Source organism: Centroberyx affinis, unplaced genomic scaffold, assembly GCF_046629955.1.
Source record: "Centroberyx affinis isolate AG114_WGS23_722 - 3 ecotype Tasmania unplaced genomic scaffold, CSIRO-AGI_Caff_v1 ptg004888l_1, whole genome shotgun sequence".
Classification (NCBI taxonomy): Eukaryota; Metazoa; Chordata; class Actinopteri; order Beryciformes; family Berycidae; genus Centroberyx; species Centroberyx affinis.
The window spans coordinates 1-27,620 of NW_027282394.1; the positions used below are offsets into that span (position 1 = coordinate 1).

The 27,620-nt window shown below is 42.5% G+C and overlaps 1 protein-coding gene across 1 annotated transcript; it reads left to right on the top strand.

The window, feature by feature from the left end:
- Window positions 1–9,028: 9,028 nt before the first annotated feature.
- Window positions 9,029–20,087, top strand: LOC139666218 (RNA binding protein fox-1 homolog 3-like; the record flags this gene model as incomplete). The annotated part of the gene is made up of 5 exons (XM_071545343.1): window positions 9,029–9,155; window positions 11,208–11,247; window positions 11,707–11,771; window positions 15,757–15,835; window positions 20,043–20,087. Coding segments are annotated over 5 exons (356 nt in total), but the record flags the coding sequence as incomplete, so codon positions are not given.
- Between the last annotated feature and the right edge of the window lie 7,533 nt (window positions 20,088–27,620).

The following is a 27,620-nucleotide window of genomic DNA, read 5'->3' on the forward strand; positions in this document are numbered from 1 at the left end:
GATGACCCCCCCCCCCCCCCACACACACACACACACACACACAGACACACACACACGTGCACGCACACACTGGTAGGTACACATACATGTATGCACGCATGGATGTACATTCACCCTCAGATATGTACAAAAAACAACCAGACACATAGATACACATAGAGTAGATACACATACAGTAGATACACATACAGTAGATACACATACAGTAGATACACACACATAGATACGCATACAGTAGATACACACACATAGATACACATATAGTAGATACACACTCATAGATACACATACAGTAGATACACACTCATAGAGACACATACAGTAGATACACACTCATAGATACACATACAGTAGATACACACTCATAGAGACACATACAGTAGATACACACTCATAGATACACATACAGTAGATACACACTCATAGATACACATACAATAGATACACACTGAAAGATACACATACAGTAGATACACACTCATAGTTACACATACAGTAGATACACATACAGTAGATACACACACATACACATACAGTAGATACACACTCATAGATACACACTAAAGATACACATACAGTAGATATACACACAGATACACATACAGTAGATACACACACATAGATACACATACAGTAGATACACACTCATAGATACACATACAGTAGATACACACTCATAGATACACATACAGTAGATACACACACATAGATACACATACAGTAGATACACACTCATAGATACACATACAGTAGATACACACTGAAAGATACACATACAGTAGATACACACTCATAGATACACATACAGTAGATACACACTGAAAGATACACATACAGTAGATACACACACATAGATACACATAAAGTAGATACACACTGAAAGATACACATACAGTAGATACACACACATAGATACACATAAAGTAGATACACACTCTAGATACACACTCATATACAGACACTTAGACACACACTCCGATACACACTCATAGATACACATAGACACACACTCATACATACAGATACACACTCATAGATACACATGGACACACACTCATACATACACAGATACACACTCATAGATACACATAAATCCACACTCATATACACACACTCAGAGACACACTTATAGATACACACGCTGTACTTAGACACACACTCATAGGTACACATTGATACACATTCATATATGCACACACACACACACATTCCAACACATACCCAGATATATATGCACTCACCATTCCTAACCCACCCCCTCCCCACACACACACACACACACACACATTCCAGCACATTCAACCAGATACACATACACACATGGACACACAGTCACACACACACACACACACACCGTGAGCGGCCGAGGCTCAGAACGGAAACCAGACTTCCTCTGATGTTTTTTTGATCAGCGTTTGCATAATAGCCTCGGCCTATGTGGAGTGTGTGTGCATCAGAGGCGGAGAGAGAGAGAGAGTGTGTGTGTGTGTGTGTGTGTGTGTGTGTGTGTGTGTGTGTTTGGGTGACTGAGTAAAGTAGACTGCATGGGCATGAAGGACAATGAGGGAAATGTAATACTGATTGATTGACTGTGTCCTAGGCTGAGTATATGCAAAGCGGGACAAATGTGTGTATGTCCGTACGTGTGTGTATGTGTGTGTGTGTGCATGTGATCTGAGTTTAGTGTATGCAGGGAGCTTGGCAGCGTTGCTCACCAGAACACAACAAATAAGATTAAAATGCAAAAAAACGCAGGCGGGGGGGGGGAAGTAACAAGGCGAGCGGCTCGGCCCTTTTTAAACATATGCTGGGAAATTTGCAAGTTGGAAGGGCGACATCGCATCGAGTCCGGGGGCTCCGTCACATTGGGCGGGGAGGGGGGTCGCCGTCAGCCGCTGACCCCCGCCTTTTATAACCGAATCAATCGGCGGTGTGTGTGTTTAAAAAAAAAAAAAGCACGGCATGGAGCGTGACTGCGTGCCGGGAGGACGCAAATTTGCATCCGTTGTAAGTGCATGATGGGCAATACGTGTGTTTTAACTGTGTGTGTGTGTGCGCGTGAAATGGAATGTAGCGAGGATTAAAGGAGTGGTTCACCCAAAAATGAAAATCCTGTCATCATCTACTCACCCTCATGCCAAATGAAACACAGGTGAAATTTGTTAGTCCATATAACACACAGGGAGGCTGCAGCACAACTTGGTAGCAGCCTTCTCCAAAACAACTGAAGTCAATGGGGACCTGTTCTTTAGAGTTCCAAAACAAAAACAGACAAACAATCACACTGTGAATAGAAAGACCTATACACCATTATTTGTTGCAAATCAATCAGCTGTAGTTAAGATTTGCACTAAATGATGGTGTAAATATACTGTAGGTCTTTTTGGAACTCTGAAGAACTGGTCCCCACTGACTTCAGTTGTTTTGGAGAAGGCTGCTATGGAGTTGTGCTGGCAGCCTCCCTGTGTGTTATATGGACAAACTTCACCTGTGTTTCAACTGGCATGAGGGGGAGGAGATGATGACAGAATTTTCATTTTTGGGTAAACTATTCCTTTAAGGTTCGACCGATATGGGATTTTGAAGGCCAATACTGATGTTTTTGTATTGAAGCTGCTGATATTTTGCGTCTGATATTCAATATCTTTAACAATTCCCATGCCAAAAAAAAAATCCAAGTACTCAGAATCGTGTTCTTGTCAGGGTGGAAAAGCCTCCGCAACAGCATTTAGACCATCATGGGACACTAAAACTCTCCACTGAATCCCATTGTAACAACAATAATAAAACATTCCTGCATACTTGTGTGGAATCTGATCAAAATGTCTCATTAGAATCAATTCAGGTTCCCATAGAAACCATAGACAACCAGTGGAGTGTTTATCAATTCCACGACAAATATGTAATCAGCCAAACTGCATCATATCCATCATATCAGAGGTGGAAGACACCAATATCCGATTTTGATTAAACGGCCATGGATGCTGGTGCGGCAGATTCTGAATGATTTCAAATATTCCGTTTTAAAAAAGTTTCTTAAAATGGCACGGCTTTATCCGGTGTGCCTCTTTTCCAAATACAACAGACAGGGCGTTTGAAGTCAGAGTGCGATCTTCTGAAAAAGCTATTCCTGTAAAAACGCATTTGGCAATTGCCTTTAATTTTGCCGTCCTCATCTAAAGGCAGGGCTCGGCAGCCATTACCGAAATGTTTGAGCTTTTATTGCGGCTCGTTCTGCCGTCCTCGTCGGTGTCATCGTTGTCAGACTTTACTGTATATCGGCTCGCTGGAAAAAAATGAACGTAATTCCGGTCTAATGTCTCGCGGTCTAAATGGAGCTTCAGTAATGTAGCATGTAGCTTTTTCGGGGTTTTCGGAGGATGGATTCAAAGCGCAATTAGGCAGAAGCCCCGTGATTAAACCCCTAGTGTTCTGTCACTGTCCCAAAATTGAGGAGAAACACACACACACACACACACACACAGCCTATTGTACAAAGAGGGTTACATATAACTCAGTCATTCAATTCAGTTCAATTCAATTCAGTTGTACAATTTACAAGAAACAATTATCAATTAACAAGAAACAAAAAATAAAAAAAAAATAAAAAAAAAACTGCTGATTTCGAGGTATGCATTGTATGGCATACAGTGCAAAAATAAGCTATACCCATTATGATACTAATATAATACTAATAGTAGTGCAATAATAGTACAGTGCAATATACACAATATACATGATGGGTAATTCTATAACATATAAGTGCATAGTTAGATGTAACATAGTTGAGGATGGATGAGGTAGCAGTATTACATACGTATATACATGCATATATGCATACATATACATATTCCCATATCCCAATCACTTTACAAAATAACAGCATCTCATACCTACGTTTTTTTTTTTTACCATGCGTGACCCCGGCCAACCTCAGCACCCGTTCCCATCCGCCCCGAGCCCGCCTGCGTTACCTGATAAACCTCATACGTGTGTGTGTGTGTGTGTGTGTGTGTGTGTGTGTGTGTGTGGCTGAGGCCTCATAGCGCATTATAGGCGCTTGCTTATGCATATGTGTACCCGCGGATGTTGTTGTTTGTTTTATGGGCCCGCTGGCTGTCAGGCCGGGCCCCTTGCTATGATTCATGGGTTATTACAGTGCCGCTGTAGCATGCACAGCCCCATAGCTCATCATCAGATTGCATTCATATACGTCACCGGCCGCCACCGAACATGCGTACACACACACACACACACATCATGCATACATCCGCATACACACACACACTCGGAAGCTAGAGAGATGCTCACACACACACAGACGCAAACAGGAGTGAATATATGGATGTCTGATATAGCGGGAGAGAGGGAAGGAAGGGGGGGGGGGGGGGGCGACTTGGGGGGAAATTGATCTTTTGCCCAGAATATATCACCAATGGACTGTGCGCTGGCTGCCTGGCATATTAATGCTGTTGTTTGACTAGTTAGAGCAGGGAGAGGCTGGAATAGCAGAGGATAGGGGCTCTCCATCACCCCGGCAGAGAGAGAGAGAGAAGAGAGAGAGAGAGGCAGATGGATGGAGGGAGGGAGGGAGGGAGGGAAGAGAGAGAGGGAGGGAGAGAGAGATTACAGTGACCGGAGGTGCAGTCATCCATAAGCGCGGCCTCCTGGAGGTCTTTAAGGTGCTCGGTTAAGTGATAAGTTTTGGGCTTTAACAGGATTCCCAATAAAGCGTCAGGCTGTATTGGCGTGATGGTTGGCTTCACAGGCCCTCTGCAGGTCATGCAACGCAAGCTTAAAGGTCCCATGTTGTATTCATTAATATTGTCCCTAATGTGTATACATACAGTACTGTGCAAAAGTCTTAGGCATATGTCAAAGAAGTCCATAAAGCACTTTCAAGATGCTTTCAAAAAAGTTTCTGAATATCAAAAATTTACACTAAACAGCAGTCTACTGGCACACTAATGCAGAAAACAAACAGATTTCTCAGAAATTTCTATAAAAAATCTAGGGTGCCTAAGACTTTTGCACAGTACTGTATATGATCAAAGATGTTTTATGAAGACGATGTTAAATTTGATTTAGTTCGAGTGGTTAAAGTTTTAAAAATCTTAGAAAAAAAAGGAACTGGCTGACTGGTTGCTCTATATCATCAAACTAGGATCAAAAATGTGTCGGGTGCTCTTGGAAAACGGGGGGGAAAAAAGAGTGCTACAAACAAAAGGACAATCCAGGCACTCCAAATATAAAAATATAACCACGAGGAAGGAAATATTTTAAAAAGCCTTTATTGTAGTGGCTAAATCATTGAAAAAGCCAAAGGTTTCAGATTAACTCCAGTGAACGCATCACAAGTGGACTTTGTCCTGATTGGCTCCCTCGTTAAAGAACATACTGAAATCCACCCAATCAGGCCAGTTTGCAGCATTTGAACCGGGAAAGCCTCGACTCAGCAGGTTTACCTCATTTAGAGGTATTAGAGAAGCTGGTCCAACATTGTGAGGACTTTGTCTTAACATTCATTCACTTTAACTAATTCACTTCAACTTTTAAACTATATTTAAACTATATTTATTTGCAAAAACATCATGAAGAACAGAATTCTTATCCTGAGCCATAGCAGATTTGAAAAAAAATGAAATATATGGGACCTTTAAAGCAACACATGCACGTTTTATATCGATTTGCATGTTTTTTTTGCTACATTTTATTTTATTAATACTGCACTATCACAAGCTATATTTGTGACAGGACGACTCCCCCCCCTGGCTCTAAAGGACTAAGCGGGAGTCGAGCTCATCTGGGCCCGGCCTAACCGTCCCATTTCACCAGAGATTGCGCTGATTTGTATGCAGGGCATTGTGGGTAATTACAGCTTGGCCCCGTGTGCCTGAAGGCCGAGCCACTCTTGTCTTGTGTGTGTGTGTGTGTGTGTGCACGTGCAGTTATGATGTGGCCCTGTGTGTGTGTGTGTGTGTGTGTGTGAAGGCCACGCTCCCACGCTGATTGAAGGTTAAAGAGGGACCTTCGGCTTGGCAAACCGGCGCACACCGGATCACCAGCCGGTCCTCGCTCCCCTTCGGCACACCAGGCCACCCCCTCGCCTCGAAGGGTGACCCTAGTGTGTGTGTGTGCGTGTGTGTGTGTGTGTGTGTGTGTGAGAGAGTGATGAAGGATGGCCATAGGCTGAATCTGCCGTTCCAAACAATACAGGCCATCTGCTCCCTGTCCCTACTGCCAAACACTAAACCTAACCTCCATCCAGGCATCTCTCTCTCTCTCTCTCTCTCTCTCCCTCTCTCTTTCACTGCCAAGCCTGCTCCCTCTCTCCCTGCGTTTTATCTCAGTACATCTCCTCTTGTTCTCTCAGCCCTTTCTATCTGTCCCTCTATCCTTCTTACGGTTAGCGACAGCCAACTGTAGCTACCCTTCTCTCTCTCTGTCCCTTTCTCTCTCTCTCCTCCCATCATTTCTTTCTATCCCTCTTTTTCTGTTTGTCCGCACCGGCCTATTGCACCTCACCTATATCCCTTTTCAACTCCCTACACTCACATATCCAAGAAGAACACTGGGCGAACACTGGAGGGAAACAGTAGTGTTGCACGCTAATGCTAATGCTAATGCTAATGCTAACTATCGCGGCTGCATTAGCATTGTAGCTGTATATTAGCCCGTTAGCTTGTGTGAGTAGTATTCTACAGCGGGAAACACAGCATTTTATCCCAAGCATTTTACAGTATTGTGAGAGTTTATGTGTACAAACAGTTTTTTTTGTCATGAGTGTTTATTGATTAATAAGCACATGCTAGCTTGTTGTCTGACGTCATTAAAAATGCGATGGCAGTAAAATTAACAGAGTGCAGTTGCGAATTCTGACCAGAGCAGCCGCTAACGTGTCAAGTTATCATATTTAGCTTTAACGACAAATCGTAAACGCAACGTATCTTCAATACAAATATTCCGACAAAGCTAACCCGATAACAGAAAAGCCTCCACTGGCATTGAAGAAGCAGAAGGGCGAACGCAGCCAATCTGCGATAAAAAAAAATGCTGATGTTCACCGTGTTTTTGAACGTTTCGCTTCTGTTCTTTCTTTTCTTACGGCTTCCCTCCATTGTTACCACTTGGCCACGCCCACAGCAATGGGTACACGCCCCAAAACATCCCCAACATCACTGAAAACCCAATTTCAGGCAAACGGGCTGATTTAGGCATGAACACATCATATCACATGTCATAGACAGACACTGACTGATAATGTAGAATATATCCAGTTTATTATTTTAATGTGGAAAAATGTTGCATATTGCAGCTTTAAAGTAGATCTCATAATCTGAGAGTTTTGCTACTCTCTATCACAAACTCAAACTTCATTAACAGAAGATCCAAGGAAAAAGACGTCACAATACTGGACATACTGGAAAGTAGAACAGCACAGCAATGACCGCTTATCACCAAAGATGGAGACAAAATAAAATAAAAAAAAAACACGGATCTCGAGGATTACCACATTAAAAAAACGAATGAGAAGCAGTGAAAATAGCATCAATATGTATAGTCAGGATACTCATGGATAGGGAACAAGCGAGGCCGGATGTCTGCTGTTTGATCTGATGAATCTGTTAATAGTAATGACAACAGTTCCTGAGCCATATTTCTATGAGATGTAAATATTAGTAAGGTATGTGATGTGTGCGTTTCGCCTGGGAAAAAGAAATCCAATTTCATTGTGAGTGTAATCCAGATAGATCATGTGTAGTCACAGTTCAGTAGGAGATGCATGTTAATGCCGGGTGGAAATGGGGTTACGGTCTCAAATAGGTTAGACCAGTGGTTCTCAACGTGGGGTCCGGGGACCACCAGGGGTCCTTGAGGGGGTTCCAGGGGGTCCCCAGCAAATTGATGAATTGTTAAACTTAACCGTTATTTAATTTATAAGAAGTGAACACAATTAGAGAATGTAGAAGAATGACTGTTTTGATCATAGTTTCTCTGTTATCGCTCTACCTACATTACAGATGGTTATGGAATTCTGGACAAAATCATATCTAACAATAAAAATATTCTCAGATTTGGGTCAGAGAGAAAAACTATAGTCAAATGGGGGTCCGTGGCCCTAATGTGGACTAAATTGGGGGTCCTGGATATGAAAAAGGTTGAGAATCACTGGCTTAGACTGTTAGACCAATATATCAGTCTGCTGATATATTAATTATTGATATTAATTGGTCTTGTTTTAAAACCCGGATATCAGCCAGTCAGTGTTGTCTATCTCTGATGTGATGGAGGTTCCTCCCTGTACACCGCTAGTCAATATGTTTTTATGATTATTTTTATATCAGATGTCTGACCAGAGAAATCATTCCAGTGTGGTGTGGTGAGGATTTTACCCAACAGTCAAAATCTGGTTTTCAGTGGAGAGTTTTAGTGTCCCATGATGGTCTAAATGCTCTTTCAGAGGCTTTTCCACACATTTCTGGGGAAATTTTTTGGCACGAAAACAAATTTGAAAGATAGCGAATATCAGCGCAACATATCGGCTGTAGCTTCAATCGGAAATTTTCGGTATCAGGCTTCAAAAGCCCATATCAGTAGAACCCTAATCTCCCATATTCTTTACTAAGCTTTCTTTCTCCTGTGTGAGTTCATAACAGAGAGAGCGTTTTTTTATGAGATGAAAAGTATCGAATTTAGCCTTGTAACATATTGTGCTTCCTCTCCAACTCTCTCTCTCTCTCTCTCTCTTCCTCCTCTGTCCTCTTTTGTCTCTTTTCGTCGAAACAAAGCCGCAAAAATCGAATCATAATTTTTCACCCAATCGTGCCAATTAGCAAAAATGTGCAAAGGAAATATAAAGTGGTGTGAGAGTTAGAGTGGATGCAGATGATGATGATGATGAGGATGGATTTGGAGAAGAAGAATAATAAGAAGCGGGAAAAGGGAATTCACTCCCACCAGGTAATCAACCTCTCTCTCTCTCTCTCTCTCTCTCTCTCTCTCTCTCTCTCTCTCTCTCCAGTGACAGGGTTTCCTTACCCCAGTACAGGAGCAGCGGTGGCCTATAGGGGGGCCCATTTGAGAGGGAGGGGTCGCGCCGTCTACAACACGTTCCGCGCCGCACCCCCTCCCCCGCCCATCCCCGCCTATGGAGCGTGAGTGCACACACACACACACACACACACACACACACACACACACACACACACATCCCACTGAGACAAACGCACATAATCAAATAAACACCGTATGACAGCTCTCCGAGACTGAAAACACGCTACTGCACAAATCTAATTCACGGCGTGACTCACACAGTGAACCTAACGCACACACACACACACACACACACACATATATAGTATATACATACACACACACACATACACACGCAGCAACAGAAGAATGGCGAGTGGAAAACAAAAAGGCCGCCTTCTAATAGAGCGGAAAATTGCTCTTTGATTCCAGAATGGCCAAATTTGTCTCTCTTTTTTCTAATGTGTCATTCTTTATTCGTCTGTGAATGGACTGCTGTGACCTGCCCTGCACACTCCAACGGGCCCGCCTCAGACGGAGAGAGAGAGACCTAGAGAAAGAGAGGGAGGGCGGGGGGGGGGGGAGAGAGAGAGAGAGAGAGAGAGAGAGAGAATGAAAGCCCGAGAGAGCGTCTTAGGGTTGAAAGAAAGAAAGAAAGATATAGAAACACTACAGATGGGGAAAGAGAGCAAAGGCAGGAGATTGCAAGGAGAGAAATGGATGTATAGTGTTGGGGAGTAGATTGACCACATGGAATTAAACTAGTAACTTATGATGGTAGTTCAAGTAAATTTAATTTTGGATAGTGTGTTAGCAGTTTATAGCTTTTTTTCCTCATTGTGGACCATAGTTAACTACTGCAACTACCAGCTATGAAGGACAAAGAATAAATCCTTCCACTTTTTCTGTGAAGAAGCCAAATTGTACCATTTGGTTTGGGTTTGGGTCCAGACTGAGTGAAAATGACAGAGTGACGGACATTACATAAAGCAACAGAAAGTTACCCTGAAGTCACGTGTGAAATTTCCTATTTCACATGTGAAAACCAACATATGTGCTTTGACTTCATGTGTATTTTCCCGAGTTAGTTTTGTAATGACTATTAAACATAACCAGTTATGGTAAAGAGGTCATTAATTAAGCGGATGAATGCATTAATTAGCAATTATTCCTATGTCAACATACTTGGCTTCACATAACACATGGGCGGTATTAATATGAACACCATATCTTTAAGCATTAAGGAGTTAGTAGTTTACAGTAAAGAAAATCTGTTGTTCACATGTCACATGTTGGTTTTCATTTGAATCAGGACATTTTATATGTGACTTTTTTGCAAGGGAAAGAAAGTTGCTTGCATGAATCCAAATAGGGTTATATTTGGTTTGTATTACATGCAATCTCTAGTTTCTGGTGTGACTATTAGAAACACAATCAACATTCCCTGCACTTTATTTCAAACAAAACAAAATTTTGTCCTGTTAACCTGTTATTATCACTTTTCATTTTCCTTCTTCAGTTTGGAGTCAGTTTTAGTTCAGCAAACTTTTCTCCGTTCTGGAGGCAGAAATAGTCTCACTGGTTGAGTTAAACCTCAATTGACGGAGCCAAAGAGCCACAGTTTTTCTGGCTAAGTAACATTAGACTGAAGCCCAGTGAAAAAGACAAGAGGTACGAGAGGAGGAAGCTAATATTATGAAGCCTGGCACTCTGCTGCTAACTGAAAGAATGCAATCTAGCCATACTAGCTTATCTAGTTTGGCGAGTTAGCTTAGCTGTCATTCCAAGTTCAAAGCCATACTAGCCTATAGCTATCTAGTCAGCTTGTTAGCTAGCTGCTGACCTTCCAAGATCATGAATGCCATGTTCACGAATGAATGAAAACAAGAAGTTATTGCCATTTATATTTTTATATTTTGACCAGAGCTCCATATTTGTCTTTCAAGTTTACCAGTTAGCTAACTTCCAATCTGAAAAAATGTGGTTCTTTGGCTCCACAATGAGATTATTTTTTGCCTCCAGAGCAGTTCTGCCTCCAAGAAATGTTTTAACTAAAACTCCAATCTTTATTGTACCACTTTTTTTTTTATTTCACTTCATTTCATTGCCAACAGTGATGAAAAGAAAAACTGAAAAAAAAACCTTGGCTAATGTTGACTGTTCTCTGCCAACAGTGTGGTCTACCAGGACGGCTTCTATGGGGCAGAAATATATGTAAGTCACTGTTTCCTTCAACATCTTTTTATTTACCCCTCAACAAGTCCTATTCACTATTTTCCCAATCAAGAAAATAATGTGGTGTTTAAGGACGCAAGTAGTGCAAAGTGTTTTGAGGAAGCTGCCACAACCGAAGCATAAACTAGAGTGTACATAACTAACGGCAGTTATGTACATAAATTCACACACAGACACACACACACACACACCATTAAGTCACTATCAGAGCTGCCAGATATTGACTATAGTGTCTGCTTGGCATAGGACAAAGTAGTCAGTTGGATGAAGAATGATATCAATACACACACACCTTGTCCCATCCCCATTGTTAAACGACCTCTACGTGTCCTGACCCTTCCCTCTAGCTTCTTCACAGTCAGTGGTGTGTAAGCTGGAGACATACCTTGTGTTTTTTTCTTATTTGAGATGATACTGAAGTCCTCCTCCTCTCTTCAGGGAGGGTACGCAGCTTACAGATATGCCCAGCCAGCCGCCACCGCTGCAGCCGCATACAGTGACAGGTATGTTGGCGTCCTTTGATCCATCAAGTAGTTCACTGCCTTTGCTCCCACTAATAGTACTATCCAGTGATGTAGTTTTAAATAAAAGGTGGGTAAACTATGACCGCGTATGCCGCCCATGGGATACATTGTCTCTCAAGAACTGAAACATTCATTCTGTCTATAAATGGTACTGGACCCTCTTTTCGTCTAGGTTCCAGAAGATAGTTCCCCCCTATTGAAAGTCAATGAGACTTAGGGCAACATTTTCAGGCCTTTGGGCAATGTCCTGTGCCCCCAAAACAGCTGCTGTGGCAGAAAATGTGGCATGGAAAATGGATCGGAGTGCTCTGAGTCTACACATATAGACTCAGTGCAGTTAATTCCAATATGATTAATTACTTGTCCTTACCTACAGTGATAGCAGTGTTTCCAGTGGAATCCAGTGGTAAACAGGGGCAATATGCCAGGCTTTTTAACTCATGTTAACACTCTGAGTGTTGAGCTGTTTTACACATCTCCAAATACTGTTACTAACACATGAGAGTTTGGAGCAAATTGTGGAATTTTAAGTTTACAATAATGTCCACTTGTTATCTAGTAGAAGCTAGCATTAGTAGCTAGTAGTCACATGTTAACATTAACATTAGTTGCTTTGCTAAATTAGCCTGCTGGATAGTTAGTTAGCTAACAAAGCCAAAAACCAACTGTTTGTTCAGGTTAACTACATTGTTCTGTTTTGTGATTGTTGATTAGCTAGATTTTGGTAGGCTTGTTCTCTGTAAAGTCCTTAGAGACATGCTTGTGATGAAGGGCTATATGAAGGAACTTGACTTCATTTGACTTATCTGAGCTGACTCTTCTCAAGCTATAAGAGTGTTTTAGAGTAGAGAGTAGAGCTAAAGACAAGACAGTTTACTGTGTCACAGTACCCTACATTTGGAAACAAATCCACTTTATCACACTATTCACTTTTACTGAGAACGTTACTGCATGGATCTACAGCCACGCCACAACAAGCTTTTTTCTCTGATTTTCTAGCCTGGTTGTCATATATTTAGGCATTATTTTGCCACAACCAATTCTCCAATGGACCTCCAAGATGGCACCAAACGTGGTGCTTATTTACTTTTACTTTTTTTAACTTGCTTATTTATTAATCTTGTATAATTTCTGTCTTTTTTGTTGTTGAAATCCGCTGGCTGGTCTACATACTTTAAAATCCAGTACACACATTGGTTGAAATTGAGCACATGGCTCTACAGTTACCTGAGGAGGCTCAGCTGAAGCGATGACCTGAACAGATGATGAACAGAACTGAAAACAATTTAACATCTCGCCCCTGGGGCTTTGAAACACTATAACACCAAGAAAGAGAGAGAGAGAGCGAGACGGAGGAGTAGAGGAGTTCTATCCACTCCATCTTCCCCATTGTCATTCCCCCTTAGAGCGCCGCGTCATCCCCCCTCGCCCCCCTAATCCCCTGAACCTCCGGGGCCCCTCGTACTGTAGTCTCCACGGCCCTGCCCCCGGAGCCTCTGTACCCAGGATCGCTGCCCTCCTCCCTGGGCAGCTGTCCTCAGCCCTCTGGGGGGGTAGCCTGGAAGCCTGGTAGTGATTCCTCCAGATCAAAGGTGATGTGTGTTTCGAGCAAAAAAATGTGCGTGTGCGGGTGTAGTACCGGCGTCTAGGTGTGTGTGTGTGTGTGTGTGTGTGTGTGTGTGTGACGGTGCTTGGGGAGCTAATCTTAGGGAGATTGAGCATGTCAGGCCCGATAAGAAACGGCCGCAGCAGGAGCCTGTAGGCCTCCGATAATGTAAGATTTATCAGAGGCGAGGAGCTAGGGGGAATTATGAACAGAGCGGAGGAGGAGAGGAGGAGAGGAGGAGCAGGTGAGGGGGGGGCCTTGTCTCTTCACAAGACTTATTTCATTCCCTTTCTTTTTCTCCTCTCTCGTGCCTCTTCCCCCCTCTCTCTCCTCCTCCTCCTCCTCCCCCCCCTCCTCGCCCGCTATCCGTTCTCGTCCTCGCGGCCGTCGCGTGCAGTATATCCCTCTCTCTCTCTCTCTCTCCATTTCATCTTTTATACTGTGTCTCTCTCATTCTTTTTTTTTTTTTTTTTTTTTTTTTTTTTAAAGCTCTCCTGATTTAAAGGGAAGCCCGGGCAGTGAGGTGGAGCCCGGGAGGAGGTGGTGCGTGTGTGTGTGTGTGTGTGTGTGTGTGTGTGGGGCGGAGGGGGTGGGGGGGGTTCAGTTTTATTTATTGTGGGATAAGAGAGGGCTTATAGAGAGTGGATGAGCCCGGGACTGACAGACTCTGCCTCTATTCTATCCCTCTAGGGTGCGCACGCACGCACACACACACACACACACACACACACACACACACACACACACACACACACTTTTCCCTCAGTTGTGTAGACTACCACTGTCTAGACTCGAAGACCAGGCGAGAGGAAGCAAAAATTTCAAAGGGTCCAGGACCCGACCCGTGAGACTCAACCTCGTCCTCCCCTCCATCATCTCTCAACTAACACCCCCCCCCCCTTTCCCCTTCTTCTTCACTCCTCCTCTCCTCCGTCGCCACCTTCTTCTCGTCCTCTTCTTCTTCTGGTAGTCGCGGTGAACCCCCCCCTTATCTTTGCCCTCCAGACCTCTGCCGGCTTCCCTTTTTACTTTTGGGAGAGGAGGGGAGGGAATAAACAAACAAGGGGGAATATAAATAAAGCAGTCTGGTGGCGGAGAAGGAGAAAGGAGGGATGGAGGGATGGGAGGAAGAAAGGAGGGAGAGAAAGGGACGGCGAAGGGAGGGGGGGGATTAGTTCCGAGCCAGTGCCGGTGAATAGACGGGGGGGGGAATAAGCCTCGGGAGAACAGACAGTGAGAGATACAGTAAGGGGATGGAGATGGCAGGCCGGGGGGGGGGAGAAGCCGAGAGGAAAAAAGGAGGAGAAGAAGCGAGGGAGGAGAAGAAGTGGGCATGGGAGGGGACGCCGCGGCAGATAGACACCAGCTTTCTTTCTTCTTCCCTCTTCTGTCCTCCGTTTCAACCAGAATCCCCCTTTCCCTCTTTTCCTAACCTACATTTCCTCCCCCCCCCTCCCCCCCATACGCATTCTCTCTCTCTTTTCCCCCAACCCCCGCAGCATCATTTTTTTTTTCCCTCATTTCACTCTTTCTTCATAATCGCATCCCTCTCTCTCTCTTCTCCCTCTAGCCTCATCCTCTCTCCTCTCTTATCGCTCGGGCTCGCTTCCTCTTCTTCCCCCTATCTTTCCCTCTCTTTTTTTTTTTTTTCCCCGACGTTACTTTTATCGCGTCCTCCCCCCCCCGACCCCCCCACCCACCCCATCGTCCGGAAGATAAAACGCTCACCCCCCTTTTCTCATAAATCGGAAACGGGCTAAAACAAATCATTGCAATCACACACTCTCACCTTTACGACGTACATTTATAGGGAGACATCGATTGCATTTTCATCCCATAGGCCTGTCCTTAACGTGAGTGAGAGGGGGGGAAATGATTATAGATCTCTCCTCCGGACCCCCAGTTAAAATCGACGACCCAATGCCTTATGTGTCTCATGCATACTCATTGTGGCTCGCGTGTGACACTCCCTATCCGTTATCAAACCTATTCAATCAAAGCCGAGGGGTTTATGTCCGGGGGAGTCGGGGCTAGGTGGGAAAACAATTAACGGTGTTTCCCGATTGATCGCGCCGCCTGTTGATTTGTCCTGTTGTGTTTATTTATTTCTTTTTTTTTGGTTTGAGTCCGTATAGTTTTTACGTTCGGGGGGAGTAAGTCAAAGTGTCGGCGGGGAAGCGGGAATCCGTCCTCCGCCTCGCAAATAGGATTCCGGTCATTTCGCGACGTCCGTCCAATCCCGTTTGGGTTTCAATCCCGTTTTGTCTCGGAATATATATCCCGGGATGAGGCTGTCTTTTACGTTTGAGAGCGCCCTATGTCATTGTAAGGGTTTTTTTTTTTTTTTGTCCTCTATAGTTACGGCAGAGTCTATGCAACAGCAGACCCATATCACCACACGATTGGACCTGCAGCCACATACAGTGTGGGCACTATGGTAAGTCCGTTCTCTCATTCCTTTGGTCAGCACTGTCCTCAGATAAGAGATTGTCTTGGCACGACCGGACCGTTCATTTGGTGATTTATGAAGAGGAGGAGTTATTAGAGAGAGTTTAAACATTGTCCCCAGACTGCAAGGTGTCGTGATGAAACTGAAGTTGCTGTCTTCCTGTTATCAGTGTGCTTCCTCTTTGATAATGTGACCCAACACCATGAACCCATTTAACCTGTTTTACATCGGAAAAAGTCTGAACAATTTGCGGTCACACTTTCTATGAAGCCAGTGTCTATAATACATTATAAGCATACTTATAACACATTATAATGCCATCATAATGGATTATAAGTATAGTTATAATCATGCATAGACAGTTCTAATGTTTTATAACATTATAAACACATTACTTACAATCTGTTATAAAGCTTTTTCATTACCACTTTAATGAAAAAGCTTTATAACAGATTATGAGTAAGGTTATAAAACATTATAACTGTCTATGCATGATTATAACTATACTTATAATGCATCATGATGTCATTATAATGTGTTATAAGTAGGGCTGGGCGATAATTCAATATTATCATTTATTGTCTTTCAGTGGAATCATATCGTGATGATATGAAGATATTTTAATATCGTGACACACATTTCTGCTGTCTGAATTGATGATGACAAGCAAATTTTACTTTAAAACTCTCATAAAATGAGGTATGGTAGGAATATTATTTGAATATTTCTGTTTTGTTTGACATCACACTTAACATTACCATTTGGTTCAATGAGATGAACATTTATTTCACTATTTAACATGATTTTACATACATAAACCATATCGTGATATATATTGATATTGAGAAAAATCCTTATGATTAGCATGATATTGATTTCAACCATATCACCCAGCCCTAGTTATAAGTATGATTACAATGTATTATAGACACGGGCTTCATAGAAAGTGTTACCATTACATTTAGTAATAAAAATGTGAAAAATAATTGACTCCTTACATGTAATACACCATTTTACAGCCCTGATTGCATAGGTCAATAAGAAAAAATCCTACAAATGTGCCTGTTGGGATGTGAATGTTGGGTCACATATTCAAGGGAGGCATAATCCATGTTTGATAGAGTTTAAATGATGTGAACACATGTTACACGGAGTGGATAGTCGCTGTCAAGGTAGGTTTGTAAAAGCAGCATGGAGGCTGCTCTATCACTTGTTGTTGTTCCTATGAATTGTGTGTTTCCCTCTGTGAGAGATCCGTTTTAATGTTTAATGTGAGTCTTTGCCACTTCAGTAAATGAAAAAGGGACGCTGCCTTATTCTCAAACTCCCCATTCAATTTCATTGGCCTGAAGCTACTTGCTTGAAATCCAACTGAGACCGTGGATTTCTCCCCACACGGAGGAAACCGTCTCTAAAAATTTTTGCAAGGGGAGATAGTCGAATGGTTAATGTTTGTTTTTAGCTAGCTTTGCAGCTAACATCAAAGATGAAAAAAAAAAAAAAAAAAAAAAAAACCTTCCAAAAGAAAAGAAACAGAGCACCCCCATAAGATGGGGTGGGGAAAAAAAAAGAGAAAGTACAATTTGTTTTCTTTCGCGGGTGTGGGTAGGGACTTCCTCCAAAGATTAACGACCATCTAGTACGTGCCTCGACGTGCCGTGGGAGATTAAAGTAACAGAGAGAGAGTGGGAGAGAAAGAGAGAGAGAGAGAGAGAGAGATAGACCCAAAAAAATAAAAAGAAGAAGGAAAAAGAGAAAGAAAGAAAGAGACAGAAAAATGAATTTGTGGTACCAAGCCGACTGCTTGCCCGAAGATGCTGATTGGCGCAGAAGCTTGGACTTACATGCTTGTGGTGGCAGAAATCGTATCCCCCCCCCCCCACTCCTCCTCCCCATACACCCCCCCCAAACACCCCCCCCCGCCCCTCCCTCGTGCAGCTGCTAGCTAAAAGCCTTCATTAATTACGACCATTTTTTTCCTCTTCATTTACTTAATTAAAACGGTGGCCTGTGTTTTCCTCCTTATTACACTATACTCTTTCTTCTCTTTTTTCTTCAAAATTGTCCTCCCTTTTTCCACCTCCTCCTCCTCCTCCTCCTCCTCCTCCCAGATGTAATCCACACCCTACACACTGCAGATCTTTTTTTTTTTCTATGCTCCACTTCTCAGAAAACACAAAAACACTCCAACAAAAACTTCTCTCAAACTCCACAGCCACACCTTCCACACTGAACTGTAGCTCCATTGGAACGTTCTAAGACCCGTCTTTGTCAGATCTAGTTCATAATGATGGGGGCAGGACGACGGGTTGGAGAAGCGAGTTTCTGAACCGACAGCTTCTCCTGGCCGAGCTGAGAGTTGAACATCCTAATGAATTCGACTCGCCGTGCCTTGTGCGGTCTCCTCCCCGAGTTTCCATTCGCCTTCCATTTTGGCGCTAGGAGAAGCGATGGAATCGGTTTTGATTAGCGCTTCCACAGTTAAAAGCCTTTTGCTAATTAGGTCCTGTGAGGTTAGGGCTAACTCCTTTATGCCGAGCTCTGGTGTGCGCGGAGAGGATAACGCATGCTGGGCTAGGTTGGCTTTCTCTTCCTGCTCTAGGAGAGGAATGGTCGGATATCTCGGGATGTAGGGCTTTGATGGCCGGGCCGGGTTAGCGCCTGGAGATCGCCCGGAGAGCGATATAGATCCAGCATTACCTCAGTCCGTTCATTCGGCCAGGCGGGAGGCAAAGAGAGTCAGTGTTCATCAGGAGATCAAAAGAATATTACATAAGCTGCTACAGTGTATTTGATTGACCTATATAAAGGGGACACCCTGATGGTCGCAAATGTTTTAGTGATACCGCAATTAAGTAAGAAAGTTGTCTTGTTATTAACATTTTGGTGTGTGTTAGGAAGGTTAATTAATAACGCCAACTAGCAGTTTTTGGTTAGTTGAAGTGTCGCCTCGCCATCTAGCAAATTAAAGGGTAACACTTTACAATAAGGGTCACTAAGTTAAAGGTTAGTTAATGCTTAATGAGCATTAACTAACCCTTAATTAACAGTTAAATAATGTGTCTGGTAATCATTTACTAATGGTGTTCATGTTAACTAAGGTATTCATTTATGCATTATTTAATAGTCATCTTTATAAACTATTAAATAATGTATAAATTAATACCTTAGTATTACCTTGAACACCATTAGTAAATTACACATTAGTTAACTGTTAATTAAGGGTTAGTTAATGCTTATTAAGCATTAATTAACCCTTATTAAGCATTAACTAACCCTTAACTTAGTGACCCTTATTGTAAAGTGTTACCAATTAAAGAGTAACTAAACCCCAAACCCAAATCTGTGGTGAAACCTGACACCTAATGGTGAAAAGTAGGGTACTGAACTGGCCATCTGCTATTGGCTGGTCTTTGTACCAGGTGATGTCACCACCTGTTGTACTCTATGGAGGTGACATCACCTTACTTTTCACCATTAGATGTCAGATGTCAGATTTGGGTTTGGGGTTTACTTACTCTTTAATAATAATAGGTGTTTATTGCTTCCAGTAGGGAAACTCTGTTATGATTTATTTTCCGGGACCACAATTTCCTAATAATTTCCTAGACAGAAATGGTTAATTTCTTAGGACGTTTCCTGGAAAGAACCATGAAATGATGTACTAATTCTGGGGAAAATAGAGAAAGAGTTCAGTGGTAGTTGGTAAGTTCCTCCAGTTTCTTCTGTCGTTTCCAAAACGGAACCATGAAATGATGTAGTAGTTATATAGAAAATTTGAAATTATTGACCTCTGCCTATTATTTTTCCAATAAATTATAGTTTTCATGGTTCTTTCCAGGAAACTTCCTCAGTAAGACACAGTTCCTTTCTATGAAATTATGAGGAAATTGTGTTACCGGAAACTCTTAGGTCCCTCTTATAACCCTTAGGTCATCCAATGGAAGGATGGTCTCTTTATCCTCTAGTCTTTCGTTCCTCCACAACATGCTCACATACACACAGCACAGCAATCACACACACTTCCCAGTCCACAAAACCCCTCTCAAAAAAAAAGAGAGAACCGAAACAACCGGAAAAAGGGAGGAACATTTCTTTTGGGGGAAAGAGAGAAGTTGATCTAATATTAATCATATGAGCCAAGGTTCCTATTATTGAATACTGATTGGCGCTTTTTTCATCTTTGATGTTGCAGGCTAGCCTTTACAGAGGAGGGTGCAGTCGCTTCACTCCCTACTAGAAAAGAAGGAGGCATGCCCCCCCCACCCCCCCAACCCACACCCCTTCCCCAGCAAAAAACAGACAAACAAAAAAAAAAAAACAACAAAATCACTCACTAAACCTTCCTCTTCACGGAAAACTAAAATCGCTTCCAGGCAAACGTGACCCCCCCCGAAAAGTCAAGACTCTCTCTCAAGTCGCTGTCCCATTTCAAACGAGTGTACGCATTGTCATCCATCCATGTACTGTACTTAATTTTGGAGAGAAATAATAATGCATTTTATGACTTATTGTGTGTTGACTTGGAATGTATTTTGAAATTGTCTATACTGCTGGAACTGGGGGGGAAAAAAAAGACCGGTTGGCGGTCGATGCGGAGAAAAGTGGGGACAGAGTTGAGAAGAGGCAAAGGGAAACTTTTCTCTCTTTTACTCTTTCCCTCTCTTGAAGTTATGGGTCTCTCGCTCAGCTCCTTTGGGGTGGCCTTTTTGCGCTACTTTTAATTCCATCTAATTTCCCCTGCCTTTATTGTTTCAATTAGTCATTTCCCCCATATACATTAAGGGCAGTAATGTTCGGCAATTCCAGTTTGAGCAACAAATTTCAGATTGGATTTTATTAAGTAAATGATACAGCCATTTCCACCCCCTGAGAGAATTGGCTCGACCCTAAGTGATGCCGATAACGGGAACTAAGTTTCGGGCCGACTTAATGGGACTCAGAGCCGTTCCGCCCCGGAGGAGGGCGGGAACCGCGACAAAATGGCCACCAGGAAGTGATGCATTACGGAGGTGAGGGGAAGAAAGTGATGCATCGCTGGGGCTGGGCGCGGGAGGAAGTGATGTACGGCGGGGATGTGGAGCGAGAGCTATGGCAGCCGTTGCGGGAATGGGCGGCAGTGTGTTAGAGAGCCCATTGATCGTTGGCACGGCGCCAGAGGCAGGAGGTATCCCATCACCGCTGAATGGCTTTAAAGGAGAAAACCCACATTATTTCCACACAGCAGCTCTTACGGTTTCACGTCTCCTCACATCCTCCGCACAGGAAGCAATAACCGTACATTTACATTTACAAAAAACTCAACTTCTTCTTGTACAGACGCAAGAGTTGCGACAACTGGAAAGCATATTTAAAGGAATAGTTCACCCAAAACTGAAAATTCTGTTATCATCTACTCACCCTCATGCCAAATGAAACACAGGTGAAATTTGTCCATATAACACACAGGGAGGTTGCCAGCACAACTTGGTAGCAGCCTTCTCCAAAACAACTGAAGTCAATGGGGACCTGTTCTTTAGAGTTCCAAAACAAAAACAGCCAAACAACCACACTGTGAATAGAAAGACCTATACACCATTATCTGTTGCAAATCAATCAGCTGTAGTTAAGATTTGCACTAAATGATGGTGTAAATATACTGTAGGTCTTTTTGGAACTCTGAAGAACTGGTCCCCACTGACTTCAGTTGTTTTGGAGAAGGCTGCTATGGAGTTGTGCTGGCAGCCTCCCTGTGTGTTATATGGACAAACTTCACCTGTGTTTCAACTGGCATGAGGGGGAGGAGATGATGACAGAATTTTCATTTTTGGGTGAACTATTCCTTTAACTTGTGGGGACACCTGCATCCAAAAGCATGTTATGTATTCATTTAAAATCAACCCTACACAAACTGCAGCAGATATTGTTTGCTTTTCAAGTAGAGTTGATTGCATCGGTGTGAATATAACCTCTAATTTTGATTTGTATTATCTACAAAAATATTCCAACATATCCTACTTGTAATTATCACTAGTCTGCAGCTCCTTTTATGGTAAATCCGCATGACACGAACACGGGAAAAGAGTCACAGATGTTGTGTAAAGATAACAGGAGTCGAAATGTAGGTACCCCCCACCCCCCACCCCCGAAATGGAGGTACAATGAGATAAAAGCCCCTTCATTCGTCTCAAACAGTAATCATACTCGTTGAACACTTTATTTAAGCGTTCAACGATATACGGTATGTGTCGTATGTCACGATACGATTTGAAACACAGTATGGGGTTCACGATTCGATACAACCACGATACGATGTAATAAATAAAAGTTCAATGACAACAAAGTCTGACTGTGCAGAATTATGTTTATTTCTGAGCCACAGATATTTCTAGGAATAGCATTGGCTCGCTAGAATGTAAACAACAATTTAAAAATGTCATTAAAAAGTGCAAATAATATAATTTGGATGGAGAGCTTGTGAAACTGTGATGGTCAAGTGTCTCATATCTCATAGCTAATATTGCGATTCATTGTTCCATTTTTGTATCGCGATATATTGGAATTCAGTATATTACTCACCATCCAACTTAGAATGATATTGGCCTCCCTGACCACAACTACATAACAGTCTGTAAAACCTGCAAAAATGTTATTTTCATAATTCGATCACCTGCAAAATGTGATTAGTATGCGTTTTAGTGGAGAGTTATTGTGCCACTTGATTGTATAAATGCTGTTTCCACTCTGCCTAGGATAAAATTTGGGGGAAAACACTCAATTCTCGTACTTTTTTGGAATTCCATGTGCCTGAAAATGGTCAAATGTTACGATGCGAAATACCAGCTATCAGCACCTTCGATCCAAAAATATCAGTTTTGGTACCTGAGTAAAGTGGTAGATTTTCCTTTGATATTTCTTATTAGCATTCAGAGGGACGTACTGTAATGTACTGTAGGAGTTTCACAGGAGAACTTTCAGCGTGTGGTATAGATCGGCTGAGGTGGAAAAGGGTGTGTAGCTTACTCCCTATCTCCGGGCATCCATCTCAGCTCTGTTGAATGGCAAGAGGAAACAGGCTGAAGACGGACAACAATTTGTGGTTCCGCTCCACCCACCGAAAACCCGGCCTCAGACGGTCTTATTGGATGTCAAGTAAAAGAAAGAAATATAGGATCCTCAATGCAAACGCGAGATCTTTCACTCGGTTCCGTTTGATTAGTTTTCCGTGGCCCGAGCCGTCACCTAAAGCTCTAATTTAGGCTCAATAAAAAAAGAAGCCAGAGCACGGGCAGATGGCCAGATCGGCCGTTGTTGTTAAAACTCTTTTCTATCAACTGTGGCCCGAGATAGTTTTTCAGTCCGTTTTTCCTCTCATCCGCCACTGGGAGATTGACTCTCAAGGTGACTCCCTCCCCTTCCATTCCTCCCTGAGTATGAAGTGTTTTAAGCATCTACATAGCAGCAAACATAAGGGACATGTAGGCTGCGCTAGACCTGAAGAATATTAAGTTTTCCCACATATATAAGCACACGGTTTACTATATATATATATATATACATATATACAGTATGTATATGTAAATTCAATCATTCCATACAAATTCAGAAAACAGAATTTAAATTCAGTCATCTGCTGGAACAAATCTCATCACTTTCAATCTAAGTCATTTACACAAACACAAGATCTCAAGTCAAGACTTTAGAAACCTTTTCAAGTCATCAAAGTACAAGTCAAAGTCAAGTCCCAATTCTAAATGTAGATTACCAAGTCAAGTCCATGTCACGTCCATGTCATTAATGTCAAGTCTCAAGTCTAAATGTAGAACACCAAGTCAAGTCAGTTGTTTTTAGTCATTTGAATAGGATAAAAACTTGGTAAGAGAATCATGAGTTTGATTTCTAGAATCAGTTTCAACTTCAATAAATTCAATCATTCCATACAAATTCAGAAAACAGAATTTCAATTCAGTCGTCTGCTGGAACAAATCTCATCACTTTCAATCTAAGTCATTTACACAAACACAAGATCTCAAGTCAAGACTTTAGAAACCTTTTCAAGTCATCAGAGTACAAGTCAAAGTCAAGTCCCAGGTCACCAGAAGTCAAGTCTCAAGCAATTCAAATTTTGACTTGAGGAGGCGTGGATCATATAGGATGGTGTGATGTTTTTGTCTAGTTGAAGATCCAAGTCATAAATGGACTTGGAATGAAGGCTAACGCAAAATAAGTTGACATCTCTATAAGGCCCTGAGTATTCAATATCATCAACATCATCACCATCATCTTTCATCTTCTTCCTATTCTTCTTCCTATTCATAATCATTGGAACAATTCTGATTACGGCCTGATAATACATGATCATTCTTGGATCGCAGGAATACTTATCATAATATTTATCATGGTTCGACCCTTAACCTCATAAGTATTTGGTTGCTTGTAATGTTGACAAGTAAGAATTTAACTTCCCTCCCTGGTTTTTCTCAGTATCTTCTCATTATGGGCTGTGTCATGTTTTATACTCTCTATTTGCGCTATCCTCATTTACAGTATATGCGAGCCACTGCTAGATCCTATTCCTTGCTGCTGTAACGGCCCAATTTCCCTACAGGGATCATTAAACATTAAAACTGCTTGCCATACATAGGGAGAGACTGGATTAGCCCAGAGGTGATCCCGTCTCAAACCAAAAAGGAGAGAATGGATCATTCCCTCTGAATAAAAATAGCTGACCGTTGGTGACTTTGTCAGATTGTGTTTTGAGTAAAATAAAGTCTAAATAAAGAATGTGTTTTTTTAATTACCAAATCTCAAACTGCGAGTAACAGAGATCTTAGCTGGAGATCAGATCACATGTTTCTTAATACCATGAGTAACACAACACCAACATTGAAAGAGCAGCTCTGCTGGGATCCTAGTTAATGTGTTTGGAGTGAATTTAGCTCGGTGTAGGAGTTTCGTAAGATTCACAGTACTGAAAAGAACCCTTCAGTTATTCCATGTGGAACTTTATAATATAATTGTTGCTTTGGAAATGTAAACTTCCATCTGCATTCAGCTGCACTCTCAGAAAACAAGGTACAGACATGTTGCTTTTGTCACAGGAGCTGCTTGTTCTCTGACTGTTTGTGATATTAAGATTTTAGTTTCTCACATCTAGTAGCCTATTGCAAAATTAATATACCCATCTATATCAAACTTCAACAATATGTTAAGACTTCTTCTAGAGCTGCATTATGTGAGTAAATTATTTTGGAGTAAAATGTCAACTGGAACCTTAAAATTCCAAGACCATGATGTGACTTCAGGATGACTCCTGTTTTTAACAGCATTTAAACAGCAAAACCACATAAACAATTGGTAGTTTAGTTACACACACACTGTTGACTGTGGTGGAACGTACAATTATCTACAGAAGTAAAACTATACAGGCAGTACATTTTTTTCGATGGCATGCTGATATCTTTTATTCAGGATGCAAAGTGCAAGGTGTGTGAGCACAGGTGTCATGGTGCTTCACTTGAGGAATTGGAGGTTTAGTGGAGTGCTAGTTGGAGGCTGACTCCATCTTGTCCTCCTCCTTCTTCTTCCTCTCTTTGCGGCTGGGAGTCAGGGCATCAGCGAGTCTTCTCAGAAGGCCGCGTTTCTTCTTCTTCTTCTTCCCCAAAGTCTCGCTCATGTCCCGCTCCAGATCTGCGATCTTTCCCAGCACGAAGCGCTCTCTCTCAGCCCACTCTCGCTCCTTGTTCTCCATCGCCCGCTGGGTGTCATTTTTGGCCTCGATCAGTTCGGCCCTCTCCTGCTGCCACTGGAGGAGATTTTTTTCCAGCTTCTCCTCAGCCTGCTTCAGAGCCAGCTGGGCAGCCAGGCACTTGTCAACGGCCTTCTGGGTCTCCTCCACGGCCTGCTTGGTGATGTTTTTGGCCTCTTGTTCCTTTCGCAGAGCGTCCTTCATTGCGTCTTCTGTCACCATAGCGTCTGTATTCTGGATGGCAATTTTAAGCCGCAGTTCCAGCATGGCAGCATCATGTTGTTCTTCAGCCCGAGCTCTGAGGTTCTTCTCTCTCTGGAGATCCTCGTTAAGCTGCTCGATGTTGTTGTGCAGAGCCTTGTTCTTCTCCTCAATGGCCTGGATCTTCTTGGCCTGCTGCTCTGCAAGCTTCTGCGCTTCCTTCAGCTGCAGCTGGAGGTCTGACAGAGAATCCTCTGCAGCCTGGGTCTGCAGACCAGCAGGCTGCTCCTCCAGCTGAGCGTCAGTCTTGATGGCCTGTTCCTGGGGCTGTTCCTGGGTCTGTTCATAGGCCTGTTCCTGGGGCTGTTCCTGGGGCTGTTCCTGGGGCTGTTCATGGGGCTGGATCAGGAAGTCCAAGCCCAGAGCCCGCTTCAGAGAATTTTCTTCCTCCATTATCTTCTGATACTTCTCTGGGCCGGATTGCTTCTGGACCTCGGTCTGTTCCTCGGCCCAGTCACGGACCCAGACTTCTTCCTGGGCCTGTTCCTGTTCCCTTTGGCTGCTCCATTTCTCCTCCTGTCTCCTGTTGTTCTGGAGACGGTGTGGGACCCCAGTCTCTCTCTCCTCAGGGAGAGGAGGTAGGTAGGCTGTCCTCCCTGCTGGTCTGTGGGAGGGCCATACCTGGGCATCCTGCTGCTGTGGGTTCTGCTGTACCTCCCAGCTTTTCTTGTTCTTGTCTCTCTGTCTTGTTTTCTGTGTCTCCTCCATCATGCTCAGAATCCAAATGCCTCTGTGGACCACTGGACCCTCTTTTAAACCTGGGAGTTCTGACATTGCACTGCTCACTGTCTCATTGTGACACCACAATGTGTGATGCCACTGAGATTCCAAGTTCCTCTTGACTGAGAGATGCTGTGTTTTAACATTGGTAAAAGTGAAAAAAGTATATTTTCTGGGTTTATTAAATCTGTACAAGAAGTGTAATGTGATTTAATATTATACCAGATAGTAGTGAGTGTTTGGAAAGAGTATTTTGGTTCTTTTGAATTCATGGTGTGTGTTAGAGACTGAAGTTGGTACAGTTCAGAAAGAGAATGTACTGTTTAGCTGCAAGTGATTTTGATGCACTTAATATTACACCAGTGTAATAGCACACTACATTTAATAAGGAAAATAGGTTGAAGGTATATTTTGGAGAATAAAGTTTTGTCAGGTCAGAATAAAAATGGATTGTTTATGTTTTAAGGCCAATTTGAATGTTAATGTTGAGAATGTACGTGATTGGCTTCAGGTAGGCCTAATTGTGTGTGTGTGTGCGTGTGTGTGTGATTGGAAGAAATGATACTGATAGTTGAAATATGAGTGAATGTGTAGTAGACTATTAAGTGTAGTGTAAAGGTTTAAAGGGAGATGTCTGTTTATATGTTTCTGATACTGAAATCTATTTTTAATATCTGAGTTGAACTTAAAGATAGTCAGATAGAGAATGTGTCAGAATAAACGTTGTGTCTGAGCTGTTGACGCTCTTCACTTCAGTGTGTGTTTCCTACTCCAGACTGTGAGGCATCAGAAAAGTTAGTTCCAGCGTCAGATTACATTAATGTCATCTACATGTATAGTATATTTTTAAGCATTTCTCTAAATATATTCTGAAATATACAGTATATGAAATTTATTTTTGCAGCCTGAACTACATCTGATCCCAGCAAGCATGAGCGAGCCTGTGAACTGCATCTTGACTTGATTTCTCATCAGCACCGATTTGACAATATGAAAGATTGATTATTCTCAGGCAGGCTGCAGGCAAAACTCTGGTTGGAAACAAATCACTTCAATTCCAAACTA